Source organism: Gopherus flavomarginatus, chromosome 5, assembly GCF_025201925.1.
Source record: "Gopherus flavomarginatus isolate rGopFla2 chromosome 5, rGopFla2.mat.asm, whole genome shotgun sequence".
NCBI lineage: Eukaryota > Metazoa > Chordata > Testudines > Testudinidae > Gopherus > Gopherus flavomarginatus.
In genome coordinates this window covers 41,408,022-41,433,554 of record NC_066621.1, presented here as the reverse complement: position 1 = coordinate 41,433,554, position 25,533 = coordinate 41,408,022, and the positions used below count along the sequence as shown (strand labels likewise).

General features: G+C 47.4%; 2 protein-coding genes across 4 annotated transcripts in view; one reads left to right on the top strand and one right to left on the bottom strand.

Moving 5' to 3' along the window:
- The window catches only part of LOC127051009 (NACHT, LRR and PYD domains-containing protein 3-like), a 166,566-nt gene extending 147,342 nt beyond the window's left edge, over nt 1–19,224 (top strand). For all 3 annotated transcript variants that reach the window (XM_050952786.1, XM_050952785.1, XM_050952788.1), the window contains 2 exons: nt 15,262–15,429; nt 18,594–19,224. In XM_050952786.1, the coding sequence (XP_050808743.1) occupies nt 15,262–15,429; nt 18,594–18,690 (265 nt within the window). In that variant the 3' untranslated portion in view covers nt 18,691–19,224. The remainder of the gene's footprint in view (nt 1–15,261; nt 15,430–18,593) is intronic.
- LOC127051008 (NACHT, LRR and PYD domains-containing protein 3-like) overlaps nt 1–25,533 on the bottom strand; it is a 572,024-nt gene that overhangs the window by 257,872 nt on the left and 288,619 nt on the right. The gene's annotated exons all lie outside the window — the stretch shown is intronic.

Sequence of the window (25,533 nt, the reverse complement as noted above, 5' to 3'; positions counted from 1 at the left end):
CCACTAGAGGCTCAGACTGGAGCTTCAGTAACTGGAAATCTCCACATGAGGCTTATGAGCACAATGACAATAGTTTCAAATTAATGTAAGGGAGATTTGTGGTCATGACGGGCAGCAGCCAGGCCAAACATGAGCAGTGCTGCGGGGATCACACATGCATGGAGATTTATCCCCCCCTCCCACACACACACACAAATGTGGCAGGGGGAAGTGCATCAGGATCTCTCTCTCTCTCACACACACACACACATAGAGAGCGGGCACTACAGGGGGATCTCTCTCACTGAGCACTGTGGGATTGTTTAAGATGGAGATTGAGAGTGAGTGTGCTTTGTGTTGGTGTTCTTCTTCGAGAGATGTCCTTGTGGGTGCTCCACTCTAGGTGTCAGTGCGCCCCTGTGCCTTTGATCTGAGATTTCTGCAGTAGTACTCGTACCAGCCATGCATGCTCAGAGCCTGCTCCCCCGCTCTGAGTATACCTCTAGTGAGCATGCGCAGCCAGTTCCTTCTCTACCGTCCCCGGCTTGAGATGGAGCTCAGCAGACTCGTTAAAGAATTTCTTTCTTCATCTTAAAATAACTTGTGGTTAGCTAGTTTCTTGTTAGTTAGTGTTACTTACCCTTTTTAATTCTGTTTTAAAAAAAAATTCTGTCAGCCGCAACTGCTTCTGACATGCCTGGCTCCACAGGCTTTAAGCGCTGCTCCTCCTGTAAGGAAGCTATCTCTCTTTTGGATGGACAGTCGCAGTGCATAAAATGTTTGGGGGAGACTGACATTCCCCAAAAATGTGCTCTCTGCACTAAACTAAGCTCCAGAGCGCGAAAAGACAGGGAGCTAAAACTTAAACTTATTCTACTTCAAAAATCCTTAGGGTCTGCCTCAGACCCTGGTGCAGACTCTGCCTCCGCTCACCACCACAGCTCTCCCGCTTCTAAAAAGCAGAAGAAAACAGCAAAAAGAGGGCACCTTCTGTCAAATTCAAAAGAAGCCCTCAGACACAAACCTTCTCTGGTCAGATCCACGGTCTCCTTACCTGTGCTCCCCCCGCCTGAGCACTTTTGACGAGCCGGGCTCCTCTGGCATCGCGCTAAACCCGACTGTGCTTGCGGCGGCAGTGCGAAGCTCTGGTGCCGAGGTGACAGGCTTTCAGTTGCCTGCCTCGATTATGGCACCCATCGGCACCGCAGCAAACATGGTGCTGACATACCAGGACCCCCCCAAGGCACCACAGCCTCCTATTTATGGCGCGGCACCGGTTCCGGCACTGACATTAACAGCGCTACTTGGCACTGAGCCAAGACTTAGAACTCCAGTGCAAGCCCGGGTTCCCTCACAGCAATTTTATCAGCCTTCAGCTGCCTCAGAGCTGCCGTTTACCCAGTCAAGTGACCTCTTAGTGTCACCTATGCTGCAGTCACTCTTACTTAAAGACTGCTTCTCCCTTATGAATGATTCAGGGTCCAAACAGCCTTCCTCCAGTGAAGAGGAGTCTGAACTACAGGGTGATGTTTCAATGCAATCAGAATTCCATCCTCAGACCCCTGTCACCCGCGGGCACAGGAAAACTGTCTCAGACTGTCCTCGAGACCCTGCCTCCTGGGGTGTTAACCCCTGGATGGCACCGCCTATGCCTTTTCCACCACCATGGCAGTATTGGGCCCCATGGGCATCTTTCCCTCGGCAACACACCCGCTATTCCAATTCGACGAGACGCGAACGTCCAAATGATATGACACACTTGGCGGCACCCTCCCATTCTCAGTATCAATTAACTCCTGCTCCTGACCCAGTACCATCTGAAGTACTAACTAAAGTAATGCCTGAAGAAGCTTTACTTCCCTCCCCTCTACCGTACTCAGACGATTTTTTGAAATTGCAGGATCTCTTTAAAAGGGTTGCCAGCGAGCTTAGAATCAATCTAGAGGAAGTACCGGACCAACAACATGAGTTAACGGACATCCTGCAACCCTCTTCTTCATCCAGACTGGCATTACCAATCAATGCAGCCCTTCCAGAACCCGCTAAGTCCATCTGGCAGGCTCCAGCCACAAGCCAGCCTACCTGCAAACAAGCGGACCGTAAATACTTCATTCCCTCTAAGGGCTCTGAATTCCTTTTCTCACATACTGTGCCAAACTCGCTGGTAGTGGATGCAGCCAACCAAAGGAACAAACCACAATATTTCCGCTATACCCCAGCGAACAAGGAAAGCAAACGCTTAGACCTGCTGGGTTGCAAAGTGTATGCCTCTTCAACCTTACAATTTCAAATTGCCAGTTATACTGCAGTTCTGGCAAAGTACGACCATAGAAACTATAACAAGTTCATGGACTTTATTGAACACATTCCAGACCAGAAGAAACAACAGTTTACAGCTTTCTGAGGGCCAAATCATATCACATACGGCTCTTCAAGCAGCTCTGGATTCAGCCAATACCGCAGCAAGATCCACCGCTACGGCGGTGGTTATGCACCTAGGTTCGTGGCTCTCCTCTTCCCTTTTTCCTCGTGAGGTTCAGAGTACTATAGAGGATCTCCCTTTCAATGGCGATAAACTCTTTGCTTCCACCACGAATGAGATGCTTCACTCAATGAAGGAGTCAAGGGCAACTCTTCGATCCTTAAGAATCCAAACCCCTACGACCAGAAGGCGACAGTACAGATATCAACCTTACCACCGTCCACGCTACCACCCATATACTCAGCATTTCACAAGATCTCAGGATCAACAACAGCAACACCAATGCCAGAGATCCAGATATCAGTGGCATCGCCCCAATTCTTCCGGGGCTCCCCAACTTCCTCCAACTAATAAGCAGATTTGAACCTTTGGTCGAGGGTCTTGTAAACATCGTCTCAACTTCAGCATATGCACCGCCTACAAGTATCTTTGGACACCACCTACGGCCATTTTTGCACCAATGGCAGAATGTTACCACCAAGAAGTGGGTTCTAGAGGTAATCACAACTGGGTATTCTATCCCTTTCCTCTCCTTACCTCCCACCCACCCCGTCCCTCTTCAAGGACCTCTCTCACGAGCTACACCTCCAGCAAGAAGTACAACATCTCCTTCATCTGGGGGCTATCGAACTCGTGCCCGAATGCCACAAGGGGAAAGGGTTCTACTCCCATTATTTCTTAACAGAAAAGAAAACTGGAGAATGAGAACCGATCCTCGACCTCAGGCGGCTCAACAAATTTATCAAAAAGCAAAAGTTCAAAATGGTTACTCTCACCATCATAATTCCAGTCCTGGAGCAAGGCGATTGCTTTTCAGCCCTTGATGTACAAGATGCCTATTTTCACATCACTATCCACCCAGCCCACAGACGTTTCCTTCATTTTACCCTCGGCTCAACGCATTTCCAATACAGAGTTCTACCCTTTGGCCTTTCCACTGCCCCCCGAGTTTTCTCCAAGCTCCTAGCGGTAGTCACTTCCTACCTCAGGAAAAAATGGGTCATAATATTCCCTTACTTTGACAATTACCTTCTCAAGGCCTCCACGTTTGACGAAGCCCTCCGCTTCACACAACTCACCATCGATTGCTTTCAATCTCTGGGCCTGCAAATAAACAGAAGCAAATCCATATTAAGTCCTACCCAACACCTGGAGCTTATAGGAGCGAGCCTCGACTCCACAACCGGGCTGGCATCTCTCCCACTCGACCGATTCAATACCATAAAACTGCTGGCTATGAGACTTTGCAACAGCCCCCAGGTCACTGCCCGAGACTTCCTCCAACTATTAGGGCACATGGCCTCGTGCACCTTCATGGTCCAGAATGCACGTCTCTACATGAGGTGCTTCCAAGCTTGGCTGGCCACGGTTTACAAACCAAATGTGCACTCGCTAAACAAACCCCTGGCCATACCCTACTGAGTCAAAGACTCTCTCCTATGGTGGACAGTCCCTCCAACCTCTGCTCTGGAGTCCCCTTCCTCCAGACCTCCCCAACTCTGATAATGCATCTCTCACTGGCTGTAAGTGCTGTATTTTGCTGTATTTAGCAAGTATTATGTTAATGTGTATATTCTATATCATGGGTTAGAAATATTTCATAAGCCAGACATTTTTGTACTAAAGCTATTTACTGGGTCGCAACAGGCCATCAAGGTTTACAAATGGGTCCTGAGACCAAAAAGGTTGAAAACCACTTTTTTAGCTTATCCATGGCTCCCAGGACTTTTAGACTCCTGCCTCCCCATCAGTCCTAGTGGATTCATGGTGAGCCAGGAATTTAGAAGCCCTGGGAACCTAGAAGCCCTGGGAGCAGTGACTGAGCCAGGAGCCTTAGTGGTAGGGAGCCGGGGCTTCCAGAGTTTCCAGCTCAGCAGCAAGGAGCCAGAAGCCGATCCTTCTCTCAAACCAGTGTTCTCTGGGCTTCCAGGTGCTCAGCTGGTGACTTCCACCAGTTCATCAGCAAACATAGACTTCTTGCATATCATTTTTATTTAATTTAAATAATTTATATACAGATTATAGTAGTTTATGCCTTAAAACAGGATGTTATAATTTCCTATTTAATTTTAAATATTTATTTTTAAAAGCAAAATATATTTAATTTAAATAAAAAAATCCAATTTAAATTAATCTGACTTAAGTAAGAAAATCAGACAATGTCTGTGATGCTTTTATTAAAAGAAACATCCATTTTTTCTGCACCCTGCTTACACTCAATATCAGGTTGGAGGCATGAGCCAAAGCAGAACATGACCATAGGCGTATTTCTGCAGATATTGCTTGTTTATGTGACCATTTTCAAGTAAAGACTAAAAACAAAGATTTCAGTTTGTGTGACAGGGATTTTTTTTAGTTTACAATAGAAACAAATGTGCATGAGGAGGTCTTCCACCAAATCTTCGACTAGAAACCAAACACTCCAGCCAGTGAGCTACCAAATTTGACACTTTTACAGAACCTCTTCCACAATTTACCCATGAACAGGCTCTGTGCATCTCCCCGTTGAGCAACAAATGCAGTATTGATTTGGTAAACAGATGTTCCATGTGTTTGCTCCTGTGGAAGAAACAAACTCCACTCTCAGGTTGGAAGCAACAAAATCAGAGACAGCTTTATTCAGGACATGAAATTGCAAGGGAAGAACACAGCTGACAGAGAATATATCTATCTGCCTCAGTTTCTTCAAAGTACAAGCAATATCACTCAAGTATTTATACATTTTAGTGGCATGCATTAATTAAAAACATCTGCAGTTTGTTTATGTTATGTCCTGCCCATTCCTGTATTTTCTCCCTTCTCTTCTCAAAACATCACTATCTCAAGGTTGGGTTACGCTGACTCTACTGTTTCTTACTTGCTTCTGACGTGAGCCCTGCTTCTACAGGTCTTGCGATATTAGGCTAAGACTTAGCATGACAGTTTCTCTGTTTCTTACAACTGAGAGGCCTATATTTAAATCCTTTAACCCTGTTTCCACATTCCCCCCTTTTGTGCTTGTCTTTAGCACAACCAACATTCTTAAACCTCCAATTGCATCATGCCTTGTGTTTCTGTTTCTATCTTAAAAGGATCAGGACTAGCCCTATATATCTTAGCTGAACATGAAAGGCATTTTTGTTATTACACTTATTACAAAAACAATAACAACACATTCCTAGACTAAACAAAAACAATACAAGCATTAATGTCCCCATTGTAATAATATGCTGGGATTGTTTCACTGCCTTAATTAAATAGCACATCACATCATAATTAGTACACAACATAAACACTCTATTGGCTGTATGGAAAGCATGTTTTTCAATTTGATATATATTCTGAAGCACATTGATTTGACCCTGTAAATCAGAAATTTTCTGAACTTCTGGTAGAAGTAAGTGCAAATTCTGAAATCGGTCAGGTATTAAAGTGGTCCAATTAAAATAATTTGATACCTAAGGTCTGATTGCAGGGCTTTGTCCACAGGCCAATAAATAATGTAATTTCCTGCAGTCATGGTGAGATTAAAATGCATATCTAGCAAAGTGGTGGCCTTAACATATACACAGCTATCATTAGCTTGGAACAGTAACTATCTTTTCAGGGTAGTTCCTTGTCCCATACCTTCCCAACAAACTTTGTTAAACATTGTGACAACTTCCCCTGGCTTCAATTTCCTTACACACTAAAGCTGTGGGTGTTCCAAGGGCCAAAATGTCCAGTGATTCCCTATTCCAATCCAAATATCAGGTGTTATTCCAGGAGCACTAACAACAAATTGGCTAGGCATTACCAGGTCTAATCTCCCAATCCCACATGCCTCCTCCCCACAGACCCGGCATGATTCAGTATGTGGGAGCCCACACCCCTCCTACCGGCCATATGCTTGGAGGGAGAACTACGAGTACTTGCACATCCATCCTGAAAATCTCCAAGTATGTCTCCATGGTCACAAATCAGATGGCAATCCTGAAGCACTGTAAGGGCAGCAGGCCATGCCTGATGCTTGAGATCACTCTGAATGGCCATTAGTTGGTCATTCAGGAAATCCTGAATCTCCAAACATGCTAGATCCCACAGCAATTCCTTTCTTGCCACAGTGATTTTTTACTATCATCTCTGTCAACAGCTCCTGGGTCATTGAACTAAGGGCAGAAATAACATGTAATTCACCAACTCCAGCTTGCACCTGGGTCAGCTGTGCTCCAGTAATAAGACCAGTGGCCTTTTCTAGTTGCTGTAATTTCTCATCATGCTGTTGGCCCTTAAGAATATTCCAAATTGCTGCTGCACTATTTGCACTATCCCACAAGTGTCCAACTAAATCTCTTTTCTTTCTAGAGGAGACCCATGTCCTTTGCTCGGCTAGCCAAATAGCAGCCCCCTTTGAGCAATTTGGATACATGAAAGTGATTTGAAAGCTGGATAGGGGCAGGGTAAATTTTACAGTCCCTAATGGGGCATTCATTATTGTTATTCAATGTCCTAGTACATCTCTCTTGGGGATAGCATTATACCACATCTATAATTTAAATATTCTCAGGTACTATAGAGAGGCATTAACATTAACAGCATAGGAAAGGGTATATTGTAATATGGTACAGGTTAAATTATTAGTTACTGGGATCATTTCAGTACAAGTAAAATTTCCAGTAGCAGAATATACTCTCTGAGTATGAGTCTGATTATTTACTAATTGGGTAACCAAAACAATAAGGACCCCTTCCCTTGATATACTACAGACCCCTGGAATGGCCATTATATCAACTCCATTATAAAACCTTAATTTCAAATTCTTGAAACTCATTTGTAGTGATGTCATATACTTTTATCTCCTCTGACCAGTCTTTTTCCGCTCAATTGTTCACTTATATGGGATATCCTGAACCTTAGAAATAAATTTTTCAAACAATATTTAAATAAATCACTAAAGTGTGAAGGCCTTGGCCATTGAGTTTTATCAGATATATGGCATTGTCTGTATTTGGATGTATTACAGGGGTAATAGTGTAATGGAGGAGATGGCAGGGGCAGTGGCAACAAGGTGCCTTTGGTATTTGTCATTTAAAATCCAATTAGGGAGGGCAATACATGGTGAAGGTACTTATCCAAAAACACAGGGCGCAGCCTGTAGAATAAACCCCAAAATCCAATCAATACCACATTACCAAACATAAGTCCCACAAGTTTCTTCCTGCCAGTGTATAATTCTTTGTTTCTTCACCAGGGTCAGTTCTTAATGTCTTTTGTAGTCAGGAATTCCTGGACTTTGGCAATTTCAGAGGAGCGAGTATTTTCTTCTTCTTTCCAGAAGCAATCCTGGCTCAGCATCATACAGGGGAGAGGTTACAAGCACATCACCCTAGAGTGCTTTGGTTTCTGTAGCAAATACTGAATCCAGGTTAGCTCTGTCAGTGGTCAAGGGAGAGTTTACCAGCACATCACCTTGTCCTTTTCTCCTGCTGTCCAGAAGGAGGAAAAGAAATATCAAAAGGAGGGACAGGCTGATCAGCAGTCGGAGGGTCATCTTGAGGTGGAGGGGCCTTTTTGCTGTAAAAAGCATGGCTCCTTGGCACTTCACAGCAATGTTGGTAGTTGGCAAAACTTGATAAGGGCCTTTCCAGCATGGAGTCAGAGCTGTCTTTCGTTGATGGACCTTACGTAGACTCAGTCTCCTGGTTTCAATGAATGGCAGGACAGCTAGGGTCTTTGGGTAGCGCTTCTTTTACCTGTGAGTAAAATGCCTGGCAGTGTTTTGCAGATTTTACAGCTGCTTGGGCACATTTCCCCCCCGCCCCACCTTTTCTTGGTTGTCAGCCAAGTCTTAGCTGGGAGCAGTGTCCTTGAATGGGGCCAGTGTCTTATCTTTGGACTGAGCTTCTCCCCTTCTTGACTTATTTTAATCTAGAAAGAAAACTTCCACTCTTCACTCATACACCTTTTCCCAACAATGAACACATACACATTGCCATTATACAGTACTTTAGTCTTATTATTCAATGTATGCCACAGACACCCTTCCAGTAAAATAACTTAATTACAGAGCTTTGGAGCAACAAGCCAGGACAAACACACCCACTTTTGAGGAGTCCACTCAGTACTACCTCTGGTGTCTTCCCTCTCTCCCCAGCCCTCTGGCTAGAAATCTGAGGTAGCTGGAAGGATTCCATGTGCAATATGGGGAGTGGGTTAATCTTTCATGTCCTTGCTTCCAAAGACTGTTTGTATTTAAATTTTAACAACAATTTTTTCAATTAAAAGATCTGGCCAATGAAGTTTCTTTTTCTTACTTAAGCAAATGTATTAGACTTTAGTATATCACATTTTCCTGATATTATCCAAACACTTTGTATTTCAAGTTGAATAAAACAAGTATCTGCATTTTGACTTAACCCTTCTATTTGATTTTGAACTAGACTGTCCTATGAAAATATTAAACACAGTAATTCTGGCCACAAGACAAATACCACAAAACAGGACATAGAACACAGAACATAGTTCCTATTGTGCCAGTAAATCTCGGCCGCGGCTGGGATTTAAAGGGCTCAGAGCTCCCCACGGCTGCGGGCAGCCCAGAGCCCTTTGAATCCCGGCCGGCGGCTGAGATTTAAAGGACTCGGGGCTCCCCGCAGCTGCTGGCAGCCCAGAGCCCTTTGAATCCCAGCCGCAGCTGAGATTTAAAGGGCTCAGGGCTCCCTGGAGCTACCGGCAGCCCAGAGCTCTTTTCCTTACACTCCCCCGGCTGCCGGAGCCCTGGGCCCTTTAATTTGCCCCTGAGGGCTCCCAGCCACCTCTTCAGCTGGGAGCCCCTGGTTGATTTAAAATAAGTATCACCTCCCCACCCCAACCTTCCTTTTTGGCCCACAGCTGATTTGGTGGGGCGGCGCTGGGGAAGGAAGGTTTGTTTCCACAGGGTTGGACGGCGCTGGGGTGAGGTGTTTCTGCAAGGCTGGGGGGGTTCTGCCCTCAGCTGTTTTCTTTAGAGTAATGAGGCCCTCGCCGCTTTACGAGTTGTGTAGGCCTGCCCTAGACACTTACTATTGCTAGACAGAGGGGTAAGACTGAAGTCAGAATTGGAGACTGGCTTCAGAAAAAGGAGCAACAATACACATAGACAGTCTCTGCCCTGAAGATCCTACAGTCTAAATTAAATGGCTAAACACTTCATTAACACAGAGTTAAGGTTGCCTAGTTGCTTGGGAGAGCTGGGATTGTGATATGAGGGGATTTACGTCTGAGTCCCTTTGTGCGTTATCAAAGGAAAGAGATGTGTGTGTACCTTGAGGTTCCATCATTTCAGTACAGAACTGAGTAGGTCCTGTCAGTAGCAGGGCACTGGGATCTTCTTGACACATGGGTATTGTTAGTAGTGAGGTGGGGAATATAAGTCCGGTCTGTAGATTGAATGATGGGTATGGGGAAGATATAAGGTTGGGGGTATCCTGTATGCATATGTAAACTTTACAAGTGTGGTATTCTGGCAGGAGCGGAGGTGCAGTGTTTGAGTGTAAGGCAAGTGCAGGTAGAGCCTCTGTATCATGATGAAAAGGAAGAATGCACGTATTGTGTTATGAGTGTATTGAGTCATTGGTCAAAGAGGGCAGAGTTAAGAAACTCTGCGTCTCTTGTTTTCAGAAGTTTGAGTTTTGCTGAACTCAGTGTTCTGGAAGGGCATGAGCTATCACCAAGCAGCCTTAACTCTGCATTACCTAAGTTACTTGCTACTTAATTTACAAGTTTTTTAAACAGAGAAATGTTTGGTAGGAGTTAGTCGTCATTTAGATAGTTGTGGTTGTCACTTAGGTTTGCAGATGCTATGCTGTTGTGGCTAAGTAATAATCAAAAGACCTAGCTTTTATATGGTGCTTTTCCTCAGTAGCACTCAAAGATCTTTACATCATTTATCCCCATTTCACAGATGGGAAATTGAGGCGCAGGGAGGTGAAATGACTAACCCAAGCTCACTCAGCGCCAGCGACAGAGCTAGGAATAGTCCCAGTCCAATGTTTTTTCCACTAGGATGCATAGTTGCTTTGTGATCCCTCAGTGCTCCCCTGCATCCCCCACATTTTGTTATAGTGGAAAGGAAATAGTGGTCGTACTTTGATATGTTTACAATGAGGGCCAGTGAGAGAAATCCCTTCCATGCTTTATGTCCCAAAACCTTGACAGTTTTATTACATGGTTGTTATATAACTTTTAGCACATGAGAGAAGACTGGTGTGTGTCTCTCCTCCACCCTCTATACAAACATTCCCTGCAACATGTAGCCCCTGAACCAATATTTCCAGCTCCTGGTCTCCTTCCCATCCCATTAAGCCTGTGGTTCCCAAACTTTAACAACTTGCGAACCCTTTCACTAAAATGTCAAGTCTCACAAACTCCCTCCTAAAAATGAATGTTTGCAGGGATTTTCTCCCTTACCTGAGCATAATTTATAAAAGTAATGATCTAGGAGATATAAAATTTGTTTTATGTCATGCTTATTACACACTATTTATTATTAATTAGTATTTATCATTACAGTATTTTATTATATTATGAAAATGGCAACACTCTTCCAAGATCTCACTTTTGTAGCTTGTATCAGTTTGAGAACCACTGCATTAAGCCATAGGTTGACACTGTAGAAGCCATTAATGTGTAAGAAGTGGCTTCTTGCTGTCTCCTGCTCTATGCTGCTGCATGCACATCTCACAGGCAGCAGCTTATTGGAGGGCTGCACATTCCCTTGGTTACACAGTCCAAACTGCACCCAGAGCTGGGTCCCTCACTCCCACTACCCAGCTCCAGTTGGGACTCCTGCCCCTGTTTCAGCTAGACTTCCCCAGCCATTTCCCAGGTCAGCCCAATCCACCCCTCCTCCAAACTGGGTCACTCCCTCACACACTGACCAGCTTCCCTTCTACCCCCACATAGGGGTGATGTGTATTTTAACTGTTCCTTGTCTGGATTTCAGATGTTAAATTTGTTACCTTCATTCCTACCCTCATCCCAGATCCCAGGGAGGTTCAGGAAGAGGAGCTCAGATCCCCCAAGAGGAGCAGGATTCCTTACAGTGGGCAGGGAGAGGGGCTCAGAGCCCTGCAAAGGGGTAGGGCTCCCATAGATCTCAGCACATGCACAGAAGGGGAGAATGCAGGGCTGACAGGATCCCCCACTTAAGCCCCCATCTTCTTCTGCTACCACTCACATAGTATCTTGATCTATAGATTATGAATATGACTTTCCAGTTATTACTTTGAGGGTAGACAGATTCTTGTCCCAAGATCAGGCCCCGTATTATTAAAATAATTAGCAGTTGGGAACCCCGATGTGCACAGGTGCAACACTAACATTATAGGAACTCTTATATTTACAAATATATAATTTATTAATACATTTAGGAAGTTGCACAAACTCTAACTCAGTAAGGTAGATAGAGTTAATACAGAAGGTACATCTGAATATCCCTGCTCACATCATCCTTGCAGAACGCTAGATTCTAAAACCCAACACCAATTTGAGTCGATGGGACAATGTAGGGAGGGGCAGGAGCAGCACCAAGATTAAGTTTGCATTCAGATTTATAGTTAAATCAGGACTGAAAACCCTTTATTTTATGCTTAACATTTTGTTAGAAAGAAAAATCAGATTATTCTTGCCTCTGAGCTCAGTAACAATGGACTGTCTCCTCACCTTCTCAGTTGTCCTCTCTCTCTCTCTCTCTCTTTTAGCCTTTAAATCTTGTGAGGTTCTTCTCTTCTGCTTCAGCTTGGATGCCCTCTTCTTTTCACCCCTCCACAAATTAGGCTTCATTCCCTCAGATTTCCACATACACCTTTGGGTTTTTTCTCCCCCTCTTCAACCTAGTCTTAGAATCTCTCCCCTCGCTCCATTGCAGGTGCCTCTTTTTCTGCCTCCAAAATACGTTGGGGTCTCTACAAACCCTTACAGACTCTGGGTGCTCCCCAAGGCGTGGAGACTTCTCTCCCTCGTACAAATTCAGAGACTTTTTTCCCTCCCAAATGTTGAGGTTTCTGTCCTGTGACACTCTACACTCTGAGGGAGCGCCCTGTAACCCCGATATTCATCATTTGTATGTAATTGTGATATTGCCAGTGATGAGCTGAAGCTGGTTCGCACTGATTCGCAAGAACCGGTTGTTAAATTTAGTAGCTGGTGTAGAACCTGTTGCTAAAGAAGTCTCCTGGCTTCCCCAGGGGGCAATTTAAAGGGCCTGTGGCTCCCAGCAGAGGCTGGAGCCCCAGGCCCTTTAAATTGCCACCAGAGCCCCACTGCTGGAGCCCTGGGTTAGGGCTGTAGGACTCTGGGGGCTATTTAAAAAGTCCGGGGGTCCCGCTGTTTCTACTGCCCTGGCCCTTTAAATAGCCGTCAGGGCCACACTACTACTCCAGGGCTTCAGCAGCTATTTAAAGGGCTGGGGCAGTAGAAGTAGGGGAGCCCCGACCCTTTAAATAGCTCCCAGAGTCCTGGGATGTGGAGGGCTCCAGCTGCCTCTGCTGCTGTGGTCCTTTAAATAGTCGCCAGAGCCCCGCTGCTTCCCCAAGGCTCCCGCAGCTATTTAAATGACCAGGGTGGTAGAAGCCAGGAATCCCTGGCCCTTTAAATAGCCCCCGGAGCCCAGGCTGCTGCTGCTACCCTGGGGGATGGGGAGAAACCTGCGGGTTCTGAGGGGGGCAGTCTGGGGCAGGACATGGGTTGGGGTCCGGTGTGTGTGGGGGAGACGGGCACATGGGGCTTGTACTGTACTCACCAGGCAGTTCCCTACCGGGTCTTTGGTGGCACTTTGGCAGCGGGACCTTCATTTGAAGGACCTGCTCCCGAAATGCCGCCAAAAACCTGGATTGAGTGAAACCCCTCGCCGCCGCCTAAGTGCCACAGAAGACCCTTTGGAGCTCATCAGTGGATATTGCGTGTAAAGCAGGCCATGTAAGGTATCATGGGAAAGATTATGATCTGCTGAAACCCACTGTCCCATCTAAATTTGTATATCACTAATGAATATAAAGTTATGAGAATTGTGTTGTATGGTTGTCACTAAAATATGCTGTGGGTATGGGAAGCGCCCAGATACTAGTTCTCGGTGTCTTATGAACCGTAACATCCAGTAACATCCAGTGGGGCGAGAAAACTGCTTGCTCTAAATACTACCTAGTGTCTTACAGGTTTAGGATTCAGACTGTGCACTTGTTTTGTTTTCTTCGGTAACTGATTCTGACATTTTGCCTATCACTTCTAATCACTTGAAATCGACCGTTTGTAGTCAATAAACTTAGTTTAATGTTTATCCTTACCAGTGAGTTTGACTGAAGTGCTTGGGAAATCTGCTGTTACAAAGGCTGGTGTATGTGCAATTTCCATTTAATTTCCAATTAATAAACTTTCATTTCTCAAGAAAGGCTCTTGTGCGGTGCAAGACGGTATATTCCTAAGGTACAACTCGTGGACCCTTTCTCTGTGATTCATGAGTGGCCGTAGGAGCATTCACGCAATCTAGCTGGATGCAGGGCTCCACATGCGGTTGTACTGAGTTGTAACAGCACCCGTAGGGGTTTGCTGCTTGCCTATGGCATTGAGTGGGACAACCCAGAATAGAGAGTGAAGGGGACACTGCAGTCCCCCAGTCACAAGTTGCACCCCGGGGGTGCCGTCACACCTTCCCACTGGGCAGAGTAACAATATTTTAAGGCAAATGAGGTGATGAAGGAGGTCGTGCAGATGACAGCTCTGGTGGAAGGGGTTTCTCAAAGCATGTGCAAGATTTAGCAGGTGGGCATGGGACCATGTTTGGGTGTGCAGGGGGCTCATTGTGAGGCCTCGAAGGCAGACAAAGACAGCCATACTTGCGGGTGGTCCTTGAAGTGCACATGGTCATAACAAGCCTGCTGCCATGGTTACCTACTCAGCTGGCTGGCAGCTCCATCAGGAGCTCAGACTCTGCAGGGGGGTTACAGAAACCAGAACTTCTGCTTCTGTATAATCCCTACAGAGACTCTGGAACAGGCCCTGCCAACAGGGTCACACAGTGACCCTCCTTTCAGAGGCTCTTCTCTCTCCAAACCTTGGGGAACCCCCTGTCATGGGGATCTTCTTCTCTTTGTCTCCCCCGCTTTGATCTCTTGTCTCAGAGGAAGGTGGGTGTGATGCTGCCAGTGCTGGGCCTCACGTCTGCCTCCCCTGCCCAAGCCTGAGGCTCAGAGCTGGAGTCAGAGACAGAAGACATCCATGTCCTGCAGGGGAGCAGCAGAGCCAATGCCGGGGGCGCGGAGGGGCAGCATCTCCCACCTCATCCTGCTCTGAGCCTAGCCCAGCTGCCTGGGGAGGGGGCTCCCCTACAGCCTCCCTGTAGCAATGGGGCTGCTCTGATTGGGCCCTACCATTGCCGGGCTGATCAGTGGCAAGTCCAACCTGATTAGTTGAGAGCTGGGTAGGTGGGACTTAAAGGGCAACTTTTTACTCTTTCTGAATTGTGGTTGGACAATGGAAAGGGCGTGGAGGCGGTGCTTAGGAAGGGTTCTTACCCAACCCGTATTCCTCATTGGTCAGTGACAGAGGTTTGAAGTGTCTAGCCAATTTTCACTGTTGATTGGTGAAGGTCAAGGGGTGGAGTTTATACAGAAAGTCCCAGCCACTGTTTGTTTCTCACTGGCAGAAGAGGTGGGGCTTGGGACAGAGTCTATCGCAGGATTTCTGGCTCATTCTCGATACTGATTGGTCAGACAGAGGGGTTAGTGGGTGGAGTCTTCTGTCAGAGCATCCGTGATGAGCCCCATTCATCTCATGATCCTCCTTCTCTGCTTTTCTCTCTCTTGCAGCTTGGGGTACTGCGGTGTCACAGCCACTGGCTGCAAGGATCTCGCCCCTGTTCTCATAACCAGCCATAGGCTGACAGAGCTGAACCTGTGGGGTAAACTGGGAGATGCTGGAGTGCGGCTGCTGTGTAAGGGTCTAAAACATCCAAACTGCAAACTACAGAAACTACAGTAAGTAACAGCCAGCTCCCTTTAGACAAATAACAACAACAACAACAACAACAACAACAATCCAGCATTGCCAACATGAAGACATCAAAAATCATGTTAGACCTCTGAAATCATGAGTTCTTTTTTAAATCTAATTTTTTTAGTGTCTTTTGACTTTCTAACTCCGTTCTACTCCTTTGCCAGTATGTGTGAGATGATATCAGATTTAAAAATCAATCTTCAGTGTATACAGAAATACATGCCTCTCCCTAGTTGCTCAGATGGAGTCTGCATTTAATCTCTCCTCACCCATCATGGAGAGGAATTTCTATTGCTTTCTGATCACGGTCTTGACTGTGTTCCCCCTCCCCACACATTTATTTCCTTGGAGAAATCAAGGGCTGGATTGTGAATAGTCTGAGAACCACTGACCTAGTTAATGCTTCGTGAGCCACACTCACAGATAGAACCTGCACTACTTGTTAGTGTTGATGAGTGACAGATAAACATATTAAAGAACTTGAAACATATTCATATAAGGGTATAAGGCAGGAGTGGGGAGCCTACAGCCTGTGGGCTGGATCTGGCCCCTTGCTCATCTTCATCTGGCCCATGGGCCACACATGTTCAACTCACCCACTGGTGGGGAAGGACACCAATGTTCAGGGCTTTCCCCTGCAGCAGGGCAAGCCAGCACTCATGACTCGAGCCCCATGGGGGGCAGCAAGGCTCAGGGCTTCCTGCCTGCAGGGCTGTTGCTGCGAGCGCTGGCTCATCCTCCTGTGGGCCTGGAGCCACGAGCGCCAGCTCTCATCCCTGTAGGGGGGGAAGCCCTGAATCTCAGCACCCCCACCCCCAGGGCTGGAGCCAGAAGCGCTGGCTCATCCCACTGTGGGGAGAAGCCTAAAGCCTTCATGCACCCGTGGGCAGGTGAGTTGAATGTGTGTGGCCCACCATTTATTTTTTCAGTGGGTCAATGGCTTCTGTTACAAAAATGGTTCCCCACCCTTGGAATAAGCAATAAGATCACACTAAGCTCCTCACAATCCCTATGTCCTGTCTAGCTCTCAAACCAGCTCACCCCACCTGGGGGAGGATGACCCCTAACACCCTGGCTGTTCCCCCTCCCTACAGGTCAGCCGTTTGGTCCCCACTCCACTCTCTGGCCCCCCTGCATTCCCTGGGGCTGTATGTGTAGGGCGCCTGGACATCATTCATTGCCAGGGCAGCGAATGGGAGCCAGTCCCAAAACCTTCCTGTAGCCTCCTGTGGTGGTAGCTCTGTCTATGGCTCCTCCTTGCTGCTCTGCAGAGCTTGCCTGAAACACGGAGCAATGCTGACAGGTGGGAGGCAGCTCCCAGCTGCCATCATAGGTATTGGCTCCATGGGTGCCCCAGGACTCAAGCACACACAGAAAAAAAATAGGTAGCGCTCAGCAGCCACCAGCCATTGAGGTTCCTGGCCCTGGGGCTGGCCACCGATCACTTGCCAGGGTGGGCCCCAATGGAGTGGGTGGGGGGAAGAACATCTACTGAGAGAAATAAAATCAGTGCCTGTGGCTGCCAGGATGTTGGGATCATCCTTCCCTGAGCCATGCTGAGCTGAGAGCCCTGCTGCTCCTTCCCCCTTTCAAAGGGGGGTGGTGATGTGCAGGGTGCTGTACAGTTGTGGTGGGGGGGTGGTCTGTAGAGACATCTCTGGGTGGGGAGGGGAGCGCTGAAGATGCTGTGCCTAGGGGTGCGTAAGGTGTAAATCCAGCTCTATCAGAGTTCTTAATTTGCATTACAGGCAGCTTCTTTCTTGTTTGATGAGTTACTTCCTTACAGAGGCACATACACTGCATATGTTTGCTATTACATTTGAACAGGGTACAGATAAGTGAAAACAACGCATGCTACATCCCACTAGATTTTCATGAAGTTTAAATACTAAACACATTCTTGTACATTGAACATCTCCTTTGAACGATACTAAAATACCAGTCAGCTGGTCTGGCTTCCAGCTATGAGTTTGTCAGTTCTTAGCTGATGCCTACAGCTTTGGCCAGAGCTGGCCCTTGGTTTATCAGCATCACAAGCAGCATGCTCTGAACTGAGCACTGGCTCCTGCTCTCTGAAACTGGCTGCAGACAGACAAACCCCATTCATCTGAACCAGCTGTAAAAGTAAATAAAGAGTAAGTGAAATGTTCCTGTCTTCCTGCAGCCGGGGTGGAGTTTGAACTCCCACCTGATTTCAGCAGTGTCAGGTCAAGTCTGCAACCCCACAACAGCTGCTAAAAACTCTCCTTCAAGAACAGTGTTACCAGGGGTGAAAGTAACTCACAGGACTTACCGGTATGGCCGGAGTCCTGGGGGGAGAGGGTCATCCGGAAGAGGCGAGGCCTCAAGATTTAAAGGCCCTGGGGCACCAGCTGTGGCTGGGAGTCCCAGGGTCTTTAAATCACCAGTGGGCTCCCAGCTGCAGAGGTGGCTGGTAGCCCCTGGGGCGAACTAAAGGGCCCGAGACTCCAGCCGCCTTGGAGCTCCGGGCCCTTTAAATGCCAGCCCCAACCCGGCTACCAAAGCTGCTTCAGGGATTTAAAAGGCTCAGGGCTCCCCGCAGAGCCCTTTAAATCCCCACCGCAGAAGCCGATGTGGTCCAGCACAGCATACTGGCTCTTGCCGGTACACCATACCATACCGGCTTACTTTCACCTCTGAGTGTTACTGAAGCCTGTGAGGAGAGGGTGTGAGGAGCACATGAAAGCTGAGATTACGCTGCTTCCATGGAGAGATTCTGTGAGCTGGATTTTGCAGTCCCTGCTCCCTGTGAGCACTGAGAAGTCCCACAGCAATCAATGGGCCTGTCCATGTCAGTAAGTGCTCACCGCCCTGAGCAAGGGCTGCACAATCCAGACCTTTATGTGCAGAAAGGACACTGGTGTCCCTGCCCAGAGCTCACAGGGTGAGTGGGGTGTGTGTTGGGGGGTGTGGAGCAGGCCAGGCTACAGACTGCACCAACATTTCTTATACCCCCCCCCCACAAGGGAAAGGCACTTGCTGACAGAGAGCTTAGCAGGCAGGGGACTGACAGTGACACAGATCCTGTGGGTGCAGCACTGGGCTTCCTAGGGGCTGTGAGCTCAGATGTTGTGTCTGCAGAGAGAGTTAACAGGTCCTTTTCCTTCCCTGTTTTCCCCTACAGTTTGACGAAAGGGTATTTAAGTGAAGAAATGCCGGCAGAGCTGGATGCTGTGAAAGACAAAAAACCTGACCTGGTCATAGAGTTACTGGACTGGTGAGCGGGAGCCACTGCACCAATGCAACTCTGACCTGGCTGTCCTGCCACTAGCGGAGGGAGCAGCTGGGCAGTGGGAGAGAGAACACCTGCCCCTGTTAAAATTAAACCCTGCCAGCCCCAGGGACTCCAGCAGCAAATGTCAACATCTGTGTCAGGGGGCTGAGTAGAGATTGTTAGGGCTTAGGAGTAAGGGCTGGGTTTGCTCTATTCTCACTGTGCAATGTGGTAGCGGTTTTCAGGGAGGAGTTGCGGGGCAGGATGGAGAAAGGGGATCAGGGCCTAGGGGAGGGAGAGATGGGGGGTTATGAGATAGAGGGGTCTGTAACCTCCCTTTTTCAGTCTGTCAGTGCAGGGGGAGACTCAAGAACCATCCTTGGGTCCCAAGGGGATCTGTCCTTCTCTTACAATGGTTCATACTATTATGTGTATATTTACAAGGGGGTTATAATTTTACACAACTCCACAGCTATTAAGTTGGCATTTTTCTGTATCCATCTCCAACAGCGGTTTATCCTGGATGTATATTTGTGTCAGTTTTGCTGGAGTTTAATAAAGATCATGTATCAAGAAATAATTCTGCACTTTTAGAATTTCTACTCAATGCAAAAGAATTTTTCCCATTCTCCAGAGTTGGGGGAGGGGGCAGGAAAGGAAGTCCTCAGGGATGTTTCACAGAGATTTTGTCATGGTCCCAGTTTCTTATCCATTCTAGTCAACACTTTCAGAGGTGTGTGCTGGCCGAATGACAGTTTGGCAGGCTAAAAGGGGCAGGGACTTGTTTTCCCCCATTCTCTGGGTGCTTCTGGCTTTTTCTGAGAAGTGGTGAGGGCAACAACAAAGGTCCCGGAATATCTAGTTGGGAGGGAAGAACAAAGGAGCAGGACATGGTTAAGGACAACGTGGTCGATCACCTGGTATTTTCAAAAGCCCTAACAGGTGCCCCATGTGCCTAGACAGATGCTGCTGCTTTAGTTAAACCTGGTGCAAGATTGAGGAGGGATAAGTGAACACGCTCCCCTCACAACCACTTCCTTGCTCATACGGATGCAACACACATGCAGGCCCCATTAGACAACAATTAAGATACCCCCAAACACACAGAGTGTGTATTTGTTTGTAAGCTTGACCAGGCAGGAGGAGGACTGGACTGTGTGCTAAGATGGGTTAGAATACTATTGCATTTTGAAAGAGGGTTGCTCTTGTAGTGGATGGGGAATGATGTTGTCGCAGCCCAAAGGTCTCTGTTCTAACATGGTGTCCGTATGGCCAATTGTTGGTCATCAAAGGTCACACTGGTATCGTGTGCAACACCGTGGTGCTGGGTGCTATCTTAAGGTGCGGTGTGCAATATTATAGTGCCGTGTGCATTTTCCCGCTCTTTTTGCCTGATCATCTAAGGGTCAGGCTAGTGCTGTGTGCATAATACCGGTGGGCCGTGAGCAAAGGGATCCAATCTGACCAATCGTAGTTTAGTTCAAACGGTCAGATTAGGGTCGTGTGCAAAACCATGCTAGTGTGCTGGGAGTAGATTCTATCTACATAGAGGGCGCCAGCTCGGAACCTGGAAGGTGGAGGAGCTAGGGACCAATCAGATTTTGACAAGTGTAAAAGAGCCTTCGAATAAAACCATGCCTCGTGCCAGAATCTGCAGGAGTATCCACATACTGACTGAAGGACCTGATCAACCCTTCAGCCAGGGGTCTCCTCCGGATATAGCCGGCTCGGGACGTGACATTTATCTTTTCCAAATTACCTTCTACGGATTCGGTATGCTTCTGGTGTCTGTACTGCTGGTCAGCTGTGCCTGGAATACGGTACTTGCTTTCTAATTTTCTGTAAATACTCTGTGCTTTGCTTAGCCACTTCTCTTTTTCCTCTCTATTTGGTACAGAACTGTATATATTGCTGTTATTTGGTGTGAAGTTGTGCATATACAGTATATAAAAGCTGAATTGTTGTATTAACTGCTATTGAAGTTAGTTGGTGTGTTTTATAGTATTTGGTTAATGTGTGCACAGTTCATTTAATTTAGTGTATTTATTTTAACTTTTTAGGAAGCAGTTAATTTTAGATTACTTGGTCCTTGTTAATGGATGTAAATAGATTGCTTCAAGTTGTATAAATGTTCTTGTTCTAATAGTACTGGTAGTTGGTAAAAGTGCTCCTCCCCAGCCCAAGTTGTGATTTTTTTCCCTGTTAATAAACGGCCACATGGTGTTTTGAATTTTCAATTTGTCTGGTTTTAATTTTCCTCTCTCAATTAAAAGTTCACTTGAACCTGCATTAGGGTCGGACATGGCGTCACGAACAGGATTGAGTGAGGAAAATTGCTCTTTGTTATCCATGCATTTCAGTTGTCCGTGGCGAACCAAGGTCACTGATAAAGCCCCCGAGGATGAGTTCAATCATCTGCAGCATCACATTTTTCTCGACTGGGGGCACCCTGACGCGATTAGTTGGAACTGTATTGTTGGAACTGGCTATTCGAGCCAAACTTATACTGTTGGTTTGTCTGTCGGTGCTGCAGGCTGTCTGTTGACGTGCCACACGGGCCTTCGGCTGACCCCCACAGAGGCCAGTTATCGGCAGGCTTGTGTCAAGTCAGGGGAAGCCGGCTCTGGGACTGGTCCGGTGCGGTTGTGGAAAGATGCCCAAAAAATTTTAAAAGTGGCCGGGGGCACCTGTTCATCCACTATTAACCCTCCAAGACTCCCAAGCGGAGGCCCTGCACATGAGCTAGTAATTCAGCTCATCCAGGAGTTAGAGGACGGGAAAATATCAAAAAAGCTTTGTCCTGATCAATATAAGCCAGAAGCCATTGCCAGTGCCTATCATAAAATCCTAGGTTTGGCTCTGGATAAATTAACTATTGTTATGGGGGCTCTAACCTCTACCGCTCGAGAGATGATCGAAACCCCCAAGGCTTCCGAGGCAGCCCAACCACCGCCCGACACCCCACTTTCTCCCTCCCTGCTTGAACCTAAAATCCTCGAGTCCTCTCCTCCACCATACCGATCGACCTCTGGTTTATACCCAGATTTATCACTCCTATCCCTCGAGGTGAACCCAAAAAAGTCAGCCCCCTGTCTCATTGAGGCTATGCCAGTGCAGTTAACACGCACTAAAGAGGACCCAAATGGGGTGCAAAACATCACTTACGAGTGGCGCACCCATAGTAAGGCAGAAATGAAGGAATTTATTAGTGATACAGGGCGAGAGCCAAACGAGCCGGTGCTTGCATGGATAGGATGGCTTATTTTAGAATTTGGTCAGGAACTAGTTGACCAGAAGGAGGCAACCCTACTCTCCCGAAGAGCCGCCTGGTCGAGAGGAACTGCTCGCGGGGTGCTTCTTACTGCCCTGGTTTGGCCCATCTCAGTCCCCGCAGCTGCATACTTACAGGCACAAAATAGTCCCCAGGTGTTCCATCTTCCCCCCGAGGGTGTTTCCACCCCCCCTAGTTTAATTCATACTATTACAGGGGCATCCTTCATTTGGTGGGACCCTGTACAGACCCTGCTGGGTCTAACGCAGGCACAGCAGCAATTACGCCTGTTTCAGGCTTACTGCTACGTTGCCGACCCCGCTAGTATCCCCGCACACGAGCAGGCAGTAGATGTGGCACTTGATAGCAGTCCCCTCGGAGACACTAGTACGCTACTATGGATACGAGGTTTCCAGGGCCGACCAGTCACCTCATTGTTCCAGGCTATGGATCGTTTAAAGTGGCCTACCCCCAGACCACCCATGGTGGCTGCAGCAACCCCCGGGGTTAGGCCCAGGTATCCCGAACGTTCTCACATAGAACGGAAGATCTTCGGGTTTTTGCTTAATAAAGGGGGACTTAGCAAGAAGGTTGCTTGTAAACTAAGCCCTGTACAGCACAGAGAGCTGGCCGTAACCTTGGGGTGGGAGGATCGCCCAGGAGACCCACAGCAGGGAAACGGCGCGAGACCGGGTGTGTAATGGTGGGCAACACTCGGTCTTGTGACCCCAGGCCTTATTTTTCTTAATTACCCTTGATAATCAGGAGGTCCAATTTTTGTTAGATACGGGTGCCCAAGTATCTACTGTTCCCCCATCCATACCTCAGGTCTCGTCGTTTACGTCCAAGGGATCAATAGCATCAATCCCCGGCCTGAAGTCAAGGTAAAAGCCAGCCTTCGGGGCATCCCCGTCCAGTTTACTGCTCTCCTGGGAAACCAGGCCATTCGTGGTATAAACAAAGGCTTTTAAATTGGTCTCAGTTGTTGTTGACGCCCTACCTGTCATTCCAATCGCCAGTCCCCATGAACCCTGTGCAAGTAACCCAACTCCGTGGAAATACCAACCTATCCCTACTCCTCCTCAGGGAAAGGCCTCCATTAGTCAACTCCTAGCCCAGCTCGAAAGCGCCCAGGGTATCCGTCGTGTCACCACTAGCCAATATCTGTCCAGTGCGTGGGGCATCCCGAAGCCTCATAAGCCTAATGAGTATTGTGTGGTTATTGATTATCAGTCAGCTAACCAACATATTGAGGCTATTGCCTTTGCAAGTCAGTGGGATCTACCCACAATTGAACGTGTCCTACTTAACCGGCAGGCTAAGTGGGCATGTACCCTTGACCTTAAAGACATGTTCTACCAAATACCTCTTTATGACCCATAAGGACTCCTTAATTTTGCATATGAGGGTGCCCAATACCAGTGGCAAGTCTGTTCCCAAGGGTACCAAAATTCACTAGCCTGTGCTACTAAGGCCCTAAGCCAGACCCTTCAAGTCATTTCACCCCAGCTCGGGTTCAAGGTCGTCCATTATGTGGATGACATCCTTATCTGTGGCCCCAACCCCGGCCCTGTTCAAACTCTTACCAGTCAGGTCCTTCAGGCCCTAAATAATGATGGGTGAGAAGTTAATAGGCCAAAAAGCGGCTTGCAGCCGTCAGTTTCATTTCAGTTTTGGGGGTTTAATGTTGAGGAAGGAATCCTCCAGCATTCCTCGTATCATTTGTTACAGCCTCAGTTTAAGGTGGGGATTCACCCCCCCCCCCGAAAGCAAATTCAAAGAATACCTGGGATTTTTAACTACCACCAAGCCTTCCTCCCAGCTAACTTGTTTAATGCCCTTTCCATCGTTCAGCAATTCGTAAAAAGCAGAAAATTGTTTTGGACTAAAGAGGCTGATCAGGCTGTAAATAGCTTAGCAGCATGGCTCCATTCCAACCCGATCCTATATCGGTGGGAGCCCAAAAATCCAGTCCTTATCACATTAACCATTATGACCCACGGTGTAAGTGCCGCCATTACCCAAGACGACCACCCGGTGTACTACAGTGCCCACACCTTTAATGGTCTGGAGTATAGGTATGGATCGGTGGACCACATGCTTCTTGGAGTCAAACTAGTCGCCCCTTGGGCTAAATTAGCTCATGGTAAGCTCCAAGGCCCTCATGTGCAGCTCATTCCCTGGTTATCATTCACTCCAGCCCCCCAGTTCCACGGTTCATCAGCCACTTGGGAAAAGTTAGTATTTATAGCACAGGAGGCTTTTGGCCTGTGGGTGTTATGTTCAAGTTCCACAGTCGAGGAAGAACTCAGTTTGGCTGAGCTTAGTATGTTTGAACCATGGACCATGTTTGAACCATGTTTGAACCGACGGGGGCATGGTCCCTTCCCCCTGTGCTGTATTCTTTGCCGGCAATGTGATATGTTCCAGGCTGAACTTCTCCCAAGTCATATTTCAGCCCAACGAGCTGAGGTTCATGGAATATTTTTAGCTGCCTCCCACCTTGCTTGTTTCCATCCCCATACCCGGGTTGTCCTTGGTATTGATTCTGCCTACGGGGTATCCATCCTCACTTGAGAGGGACAGCCACGGGCTCACGAGGACTTGTGGGAGCAAGTCTTTACTCTTATGCATAAGACTAAATTACCTTGGTTTGTTACCCATTGTCCTTCTCACCGGCCAGATAGTAATCCACTTCATACTACCCTTGATCAGTGTCTTCGTGCCTTTAAGGCTGAAACTTCTAGCAGCCCTGAGGTGTCTTCTGTTACTCCTATTAACCCTCAGGATCCTTTCTTAGTATGGATCCATGAGGAATGGGGACATTTGCCTGGACGAGCTGTCCATCAAATTCTCATGGTACACGGGCACCGTAAATCGGATTTGACTCATCAGCACTGCAATAATTTCATACGCGCTTGCCAGCAGTGCCAAGCAACTTGTCGTATGTCCCGCCCTGTCATTGCCCATGGAGCTTTACACCCTCAATTTTTCAGACCTGGATATTATTGGCAATTAGACCTGATTGGCCCTTTAGCTGGGGCTAAATTGTTTCCTAAGGGGCTAGTAGCTGTGGATTTAGGTTCCCATCAAATTCATTGCTTTCCATTAAAAAAGTCCACAGCTCCAGTAGTTAACAGAGCCTTACTCCAAGTTTTTGCAGCATGGGAAATTCCCTCTGAAATCCAAACTGATGGAGGCCCTCCATTTACCAGTCATAGCTTTGAGGACTTAGTTACTAAATGGGGCGCTCAGCTCCATGTCCACCTCCCTTATCAACCCGATAGCAATGGTGTTGTGGAGCGTTGCATTGGGATTCGTAAGACACAACTCCATGCCATCACTGGAAAGCCAGACTACAAGGGCTGGCATTTGGCCCTACCTCAGGCACTTATCACTTTAAATGCAGCTTATAGCCGCTGGCCACAAATTGATCCGGAGCCACCCCAACCTTGGAAACCAGTTTTCACTTCCCAAGAGTCAGTGTGGTTGTGTGTTCAAGTGGCATCTGGGCATTCACAACCCGTCCCAGCTGTTGTGTCTAAGCCCGGCGACTTCCCCAATACCTATCATGATGTG